The sequence below is a fragment of the Papilio polytes genome, unplaced genomic scaffold (assembly GCF_000836215.1).
Source record: "Papilio polytes unplaced genomic scaffold, Ppol_1.0 DF824303.1, whole genome shotgun sequence".
Lineage (NCBI taxonomy): Eukaryota > Metazoa > Arthropoda > Insecta > Lepidoptera > Papilionidae > Papilio > Papilio polytes.
In genome coordinates this window covers 1,652,434-1,660,482 of record NW_013524901.1, presented here as the reverse complement: position 1 = coordinate 1,660,482, position 8,049 = coordinate 1,652,434, and the positions used below count along the sequence as shown (strand labels likewise).

The 8,049-nt window shown below is 33.6% G+C and overlaps 2 protein-coding genes across 2 annotated transcripts; one reads left to right on the top strand and one right to left on the bottom strand.

The window, feature by feature from the left end:
- The first annotated feature begins 921 nt into the window (after positions 1-921).
- LOC106101552 (calreticulin) lies at positions 922-5,437 on the top strand. The gene is made up of 7 exons (XM_013280805.1): positions 922-1,074; positions 1,188-1,292; positions 1,431-1,666; positions 2,803-3,000; positions 3,108-3,317; positions 4,180-4,518; positions 4,749-5,437. The coding sequence occupies exons 1-7, from the start codon at positions 987-989 to the stop codon at positions 4,767-4,769; spliced, it is 1,197 nt and encodes a 398-aa protein (XP_013136259.1). The 5' UTR covers positions 922-986; the 3' UTR covers positions 4,770-5,437.
- A 602-nt stretch (positions 5,438-6,039) lies between these two features.
- On the bottom strand, positions 6,040-7,553 carry LOC106100528. The gene is made up of 4 exons (XM_013279402.1): positions 7,254-7,553; positions 6,766-6,793; positions 6,182-6,319; positions 6,040-6,068 (listed from the first exon to the last, which is right to left on the bottom strand). Exons 1-4 carry the CDS (start codon positions 7,374-7,376, stop codon positions 6,040-6,042), a joined length of 318 nt encoding a protein of 105 aa, XP_013134856.1. The 5' UTR covers positions 7,377-7,553.
- Positions 7,554-8,049: the final 496 nt, after the last annotated feature.

Genomic DNA, 8,049 nt, shown 5'->3' with positions numbered 1-8,049 from the left:
CGGACTCTGGGAGCGACGGACAATAGACGCCTAGTGCTACTTGATTGACGCACCCTGGCGTCAATTGTGGTTAAAACGACCCTATTATCATCTATATTATAAGATCAAAGTTAAATTTGATAGTTATAAAACGAGAACATAAAGATAATTTCGCTTTCTTTAAGTTACACTTCTCAACAACATCGGTAATTAAACATTCATCATAAATGAAACATTATAATAGGAAAATTTTGCATAACTCAATATCAGTAATTAATATAAAAATAAAGATATAAGCAAAACATTTTGCTAAATAATTTGTGTCTCCATTCAATTTTGATCTACGAAATCAATGTGAAAAAAACACGTAGATATGTTGCAACTTTTTCACTCTAACTTCAATAACTTACATATATCCATCACGCTCTTATGTCATGTGAAACGCTGATTGGACGACTATAATACATCAAGGTGAACTTTCTAGATCACAGTACTGATTTTAATATTTAGAATACTCATCCTGTTTTTTTTATCCGATTTGTCATAAAAATCGTACACAAAAGTAGAATAAAAAATGTATGTTCGCTTTAACAAAAATTACGTTTTTTTTTCGGAAAGAAAATAAAATATTTTGTATTTTCCCGCGTAACTACGTTATTCGATTCGAACAGTGTGTTCAATTTCTATTTGCTATCGTACGACCAATGGCAGCTTTCCATCTGTCTGCGTAATTCGACGTCATACGCCAAAGAACAAAATCTCATGTCTCCTTTACTCTTATTGGTTTTTACGTAAACTCATTTCGTTCGCTCTCTGTCGTCAATTTCCTAGAGACACGTATGTTTTGATCTTTCTCTTTCGCACCACTTTGGTTTTGACGAGTGTGACTGAGATAACAAACAGGCAACGCAACGAACCGGTAGAAATTAAATAACAGGGAACTCGCCAAAATTCGAAGTTATTCGTGGCGGATCCATTGACGAAAGAGGCTGATTGTGTTAAACAAAATGAGGGCTTTAGCGTTAGCTTTAGTCAGTTTACTGGCAATTTATTCTGTTAATTGTGAAGTGTATTTTGAAGAGAAATTCCCCGATGGTAAGGTTTATCAATATAGAGAATATTTGGTAAAGAGTGCCGGCACGCCGCGTGTGCTATTGATCTAGGACGCCGGTAGTCATTATGGAATCTGAGTGATTCTATCATTGCAGATTCATGGGAATCCAATTGGGTGTACAGCGAGCACCCCGGCAAGGAGTTCGGCAAATTTAAGTTGACCGCTGGGAAATTCTACAATGACCCCGAGGAAGACAAAGGTACGTGGGTTTCCTTTCTAAATTGACTTGACACGAGTATCGTTAATTTATTTCCGAACGTTTAATCGTACTCCTACATTTGTTTTGCACATTAACAAATCTATTTCTTATCTTAACTACAATGACCATAATCTCCAGGTCTGCAGACCTCTGAAGATGCGAGGTTCTACGCTCTGTCGCGCAAGTTCAAGCCATTCTCCAACGAGGACAAGCCTCTGGTGGTGCAGTTCTCTGTGAAGCATGAGCAGGACATTGACTGTGGAGGCGGTTACCTCAAGGTGTTTGATTGCAAGTTGAACCAGAAAGACATGCATGGTGAAACTCCCTATGAAATTATGTTTGGTCCTGACATCTGCGGTCCTGGTACAAAGAAGGTGAGTTACAAAGATTTTAACAATGTACGTGTGAATCTGCTCTCAAAACATTGTATTGTTACACTCTTATTTTCTTTGAAAGAGATATGTTTTTATACAGGGTTCTGTTTAGTGGATGGTTTGGTTGTTTTATCATCAGTCTGAAATATAAAGTGATGCAAGGTGATGTATGAAAGTGAATTCAATTAAACAGGATTATTAAGTAATAAGTAATAATTTCCTTGCATTCATTACTTAATTGCAGCACTTTAGGTATTTTTATAATAGTTTCATTGTAAGGACTTATTGCTAATTAAATAATTTGCAAATTACAAGGAATATAAGCATTTTGCAAACAAGTTATATCTTTATCAATTTATTACTGGAATTTTTTTTCATGTAACTTGTTCTGATAATTCTTATCAGAATTCAAAGTGGGATTACCACTAAATTTTAACGTTTACAATTTTTGAGGATTATAAAATATTTATTAAGTTTAAATGTAAGTGAATTATGCTTAATACCAAGTAAACATTTTTTTTTGTTCTTGAACTCTGTGTGTTTTTGATCTATGTAAATCTTTACTGTCTGATAATTTCATAGTTTTTATGTTGAAGGGTTATCGTTGAAGTAAAATATGACTATTTTATTTATTCCAAGGCCATAAATGAATAGTTAATTGTTCAAGAATTAAATAAGTAGTTGATGTAAAAGTAAAAATAATGCGACAAGAATATGAATCTTATGACATTTTATAATACCTTTTAAAACAATCCACTAATAAATGATAACTAAATAAATAGTTATAGCCTTGCCAGAAATATCAAAACCCTCATTATTTTGCAGAAAATTGAATCAATTTTACACATATTATAAACAAGCCAATTGAATCAAAACAGGACTTTTATATTCCTTGTTACACTATAGTTGAAAACTATTTTATAATATTGAAAATGCGAAAGTTTATATGGATGGATGGATAGTTGTTTTTTAGTTTGTAGCTTAAATAGCTGAACATATTTCTATGAAATTTGATATAAATGTAGAGGATAGTCTGGAAGTACACATAGGCTACTCGCTTTTGTTTTTTTAATCCACGCAGATGGAGTCGCGGGCGAAAACCAGTATTTTATTTTAAAAAATCCATTTGTCCCCAGGTGCATGTAATCTTCAGCTACAAGGGCAAGAACCATCTTATCAAGAAAGACATCCGCTGCAAGGACGATGTCTACACTCACTTGTACACGCTGGTTGTGAAACCTGACAACACATATGAAGTGCTCATTGACAATGAGAAGGTGGAATCTGGAGACCTGGAGGCTGACTGGGACTTCCTACCGCCTAAAAAGATCAAGGTAAGTTTCACTTCTAGTCAGCTATAATTGTGCAAATATTAAAATGTTCACTTCAAAAACTACAGCTGTTGAATTGTAAAAATTATTTTAATGGTTATTTCCTTTAGGACCCCGAAGCAAAGAAACCTGAAGACTGGGATGACAAACCTACCATCCCCGACCCTGAAGACAAGAAGCCCGAGGACTGGGACAAGCCTGAGCACATCCCTGACCCTGACGCCAGCAAGCCTGATGACTGGGATGATGAGATGGACGGCGAGTGGGAGCCCCCCATGATTGACAACCCTGACTACAAGGGCGTGTGGGCCCCCAAGCAGGTATATAGACCTTTGTCCTATAAATGATCAGCACAGCATGTACTATGTAGGCACAGTTGTGGCAATTCGCAGAGTTCTTACAGAGATTTGCTTTGTTTCTTGTATTAACAGAGATTTATGTGCATTAAGACGATGCGTAACAGTAATAAGACGCAGCTTTTAATTATGTATACGAAAATAAGTCTGTCAGTACACGGCTAATTGCTTTTTATTCTGTTGTTTGCGCAATCTACTGTGCGAGTCCATGTGAATAAAGTCAGAGTTTGTTTTGATACAAGAACTTTTTTCATTGAGTGGAACATTGCAAAGGGTCCTGACTGTACTTCAGTAGTGAGGCAAACAGTTGGATATATGTTTAAATGTTAGAACATGTACCTTTTTGTACAATTTTAGGTGGGTACGTAATTCTATGGTCGAAAGGAAGGTCATCTTAATAATTATTTATAGCTTTTAAGATAAATATTAAACAGTTTTGTTGCGTATTATTTTCAATTCTTCAACATTTCTTTTGGTGAATTTCAAAGAGTATAAACTTCGAACCAAATTGTACTTTTATTTTAAACACAAGAGAGCACTGACTCATTTCTGTCACATGACTAATAGGTTATCGACATTTGAATATGCACCTTATGTTGTTTGCATAAGATCTCTTTTAGTCTGTGACAAGATGCAAATTTTTAAGCATACAGTTTCGTAAGAGTGGTAATAAGTTATTCAAAGTTCATTTACCTTTTAACGGTTAGTCGAGTTCGTGATTTGGAAATCGTCTACATAGAATTTAGTATTTGAAATTTACCTTTTTTTTTAAAGCTATACATATTTCTTAATTTGCATTTTTTTAATAAATAAATTACTTTTGTAGATCGATAACCCTGCATACAAGGGCGCGTGGGTGCACCCCGAGATCGACAACCCTGAATACACGGCCGACAACACACTGTACAAGAGGGAGGAACTTTGCGCCGTCGGTCTCGATCTCTGGCAGGTCAAGTCTGGTACCATCTTCGACAACTTCCTCATCACTGATGACCTGGAGGCGGCCAAGGAGCGCGGGGAAGCACTCAAGAAGACTCTAGAAGGGGAGAAGAAGATGAAGAATGAACAGGATGAAGCCGAGAGGGAGAAGGAGAAGGCGGAGAAGCCTGATGAGGAGGAGGATGATGAGGATCTCGATGAGGAAGCCGGAGAAGCGGCGCCTGTTGTAAGTATACTTTGATGCTTGCATTACAGTTTTTTTTTGTAAATATATTTTTTTATTCGTATTTGAATCATAGTTTGCAAAATAGTGATGTTACCATTTTAGTTTTTGGTTTAATTATTAATTAAATTTCTGTAATATTTAAATTTAATAGAATTTCTTGTTTAATATCTTTGAAACCTAGTTTTCAGTTAGATTAGTTGAATTTAATATTGTATTTTATTTGTCCCCAGGATGAGCACGACGAGCTGTAAACTAGTGAAGTAGTGTTATAGACAATATGTACCGCTGGTACGGAGTGCGCCGGCCGATAGCAACAGCCGCCATTTTGTGTGTTTTATTATATCCATTATTTATGTACACGGCATTGTGGAACACTCGAATTATCAGTTATACGTCGTCACTTACTTTTAAACACCCGGGGTTGGGTTTTGCCATTAGGGATGCACTATATCGATATTTGTCGATATCGATACTGCCATTTTTACTTGTAAGAAAAACTAGATAAACCCGCAAAGGTTTATGGTTTTATTTTAATTATGTATATTTTACTGTTTGATAAAAAATAATTTTTCCTTAGCAAACAATTTAAGTTGTAAAAATTTAAGAATAGTCGTGTGAGTTATCGATTGTATCGGCTTATATTGATTAAATATCGATATTTCATTGCAACCCTAATTGTGATATCATGCAATATTCCTTGGCTTAATGTTTTAAGTAATGACAGATGTGTGTTTGTATGTATATAAAGGAATCGCGCTCTTGTATGTTTTGTTGCGACACCGTGTGTCGTGTCTGTGTGTCTGTATGTCTGTGTTTGTTGTACAACATAGACTTCAAACTCTGTTGTACAATGAACGTTTGTAATGAGTTCTCAGTTTACGTTGTGAAATGAGTCTGATTAAAGTTAATACCAATTTTATTTGTTGTTTTATTTACTTATTACGTACTACGATAAACAGACAAGAATTAAAAAGGATTTTATAATAAAAAATTAAGGTACTAGCTTTCGCCCGCTACTCCGCCCGCGTGGATTAAAAAAAACTAAGTAGCCTGTGTTCTTTTTTTTACCTTTGCCAAATTTCATCGATATCTTTTGAGCAGTTGAGGCTAAAACTAACAAACATCCATCCATCCAAACTTTCACATTTATAATATTACTAAGATTTAGGAGACATTAAATTAAAAAGTAAAGGTGTATAATCTTTTATTAGTATTAAATTTGACTTTCGTTTGTGATTTAATACATGAACATATTTGAAAGGAATTTAACATAGTTTCCGGTTGTTGCATCCAGTGGGTTTGTGTTTTCAACTTCTCTGGTTCGCCAACTGGGACCCCAAGGCAGTACTGACCGGGAATCAATTAAAATCAACGTTAAATAATCTAATGATTTTTTCCATGTGGTCACATTCGATTTTATTGCGAAAAAACTGCAAAAATGGTACTTTAACTGTAAATGTTACTAGTCAACAGATAAATTGTATACTTTGTCAAAATTATAGGTGTCCTGATATAATACAACTAAAAATACTTACATAAATCCTCGAAAACTAAAACAAAATAATAAATTAGTTAATATAATTTGTTCTTTTCATGTCTGAAATAGTAAAACTACTCTGACAAACATTGAAACATAGAAAATATTCAATAGAACAATACTCACATTTCTCAATAAGTTTTAATTTCTCCTTCTTTTTCCTTTCTTTCCTCTTCTTTTCTTCCTCTTTAATTTTCTCATCATCTTTTGGCTTACGTTTCAATATCCTGAAGAAATCTCCACATGGCTCCGGCGCTGCGTCAACTGAAAGCAAACATTTCAGTAACTGAAGAAATATAGAAAATATAAAAAATGCACTTAAAGAAGGATTTATAAGTTAACTAGCTTTCGCCCGCGACTCCGTCCGCGTGGAATGAAAAAAAAAAAACAAAAGTGAATAGTCTATGTGTTCTTCCAGACTATCCTCTACATCTATGCAAAATTTCATCGAAATCCGTTGAGCCCTTTAGACTACAAACTCTAACAAACATCCATCTATCCATCCATCTAAACTTTCACATTTATAATATTAGTAAGAAAAAAACAAATTCGATTTTTTAGTATTATATTACAATAGGCGCTTAATTTATTTGCATCAAATGATCGGCTAGACTTTTATAGATTAGCGGCAGATATAAGACTGAATAGCTCCTTTGTTCATCCAAAATCCGATAGTTAACTAGTTTATTTAATTTAAATTCGGTTCTTACCTTCATTTTCTGAAACGAGTAACAATACCTGCAAAGAGAAGTATTTATTAGACGGACGACGTTGAAAGATTTATTTCTATATTTATAGATAACTAGGTGTTCGTCGCGACTCTGCCCGCGTGAAATTCAAAAAATAATAAAATTGTAGCCTATGTTACTCACTGATAACGTAGCTTTTAAGTGGTATAAGAAATTTTGAAATCGGCCCAGTGGTTTTGAGTTATTTCAATACATACAAAAATACAAATCTTTCCTCTTTATAATATTAATGTAGATGATAATTATTTATGTTCAATTGAATAATTTGGAAAGCTAGTTATATACTTGCAATATTTTTAGACAGGTCAAAGATTAGAAAGAATTTTCATAGCCCCGATGTCAAGAATGCAAGTTGCCCTAATGTCCTAAAAGATGACACTTTAAAAATAAGAATAACGAAGAGATACGTAGCAATTCAATACTGAATTAGTAAATTAAAAATAACTCACCAAAATTGAAACAACCAATCCAATTATTAACTTCGATTTCAACATCTTAGCACATTTTTTTTTAAATGAATGAAATATGAACCGTCTTATATATAAGGTATATTCATGGTAAATTACACGCATGAATCTTTTACAAAATAGTTTTTTTCATTGTCGCTTCATTTTCTGTATTGTATCATGCGTATAATATGACATACAATAGTTTTAGTACTTCCTCTTTCTTATTTATGTTATTATGTAAATTCATATATACTCTAGTGAGAATATAACTCATTGCTGTCTTGACCGACATTACAAGTTTTTTTTAATTAGTTTATTTTTATTGTCAGCAGATGGCGCTATACGTATTACGTATTTTTGTTTCTTATGTGAACTTCGGTGCACTTTTTTATTTTTTAAATATCTTGAATATAACAGTACAGATTAATTTTAATGTAATCTTTACTAGTTTTAATTTCGGAGTTTAATTAGGTACTTTAAAAATAAAATAATTTCATTTTTATTTCGGGCTGTCCATGTGTTTGAGCCCATATGCTTTTAAAATGAGGGATATAAATTACATGAGAAAACAATAGGGTGTAGGAGCAGATGTTTGTTATCCTTCATGTTTAGCCTCCCTAAATGAGAGTTAAAAGGGTCTAAATGTCTATTTTGTAAATGACTAGCTGTTCGCGACTTCGCCGGCTAGAAATTAAAAAAATATGGTAACAAAATACACTAAAAACAAAACAAAATGCACTAAAAACAAAACAAAATATTCTCAAAAAAACAGTACACTAAAAAGTAACGAAATAAT

Coding starts and splice junctions, on each gene's coding strand:
- LOC106100528 (XM_013279402.1), bottom strand. CDS start 7,376: ATGCGTGTAATTTACCATGAATATACCTTATATATAAGACGGTTCATA. Junction 6,320..6,765: donor ACTCGTTTCAGAAAATGAAG/GTAAGAACCGAA, acceptor GTTTGCTTTCAG/TTGACGCAGCGCCGGAGCCA. Junction 6,069..6,181: donor ATTAAAACTTATTGAGAAAT/GTGAGTATTGTT, acceptor ATTTTGTTTTAG/TTTTCGAGGATTTATGTAAG.
- LOC106101552 (XM_013280805.1), top strand. CDS start 987: ATGAGGGCTTTAGCGTTAGCTTTAGTCAGTTTACTGGCAATTTATTCT. Junction 1,075..1,187: donor TGAAGAGAAATTCCCCGATG/GTAAGGTTTATC, acceptor CTATCATTGCAG/ATTCATGGGAATCCAATTGG. Junction 3,001..3,107: donor TACCGCCTAAAAAGATCAAG/GTAAGTTTCACT, acceptor TATTTCCTTTAG/GACCCCGAAGCAAAGAAACC.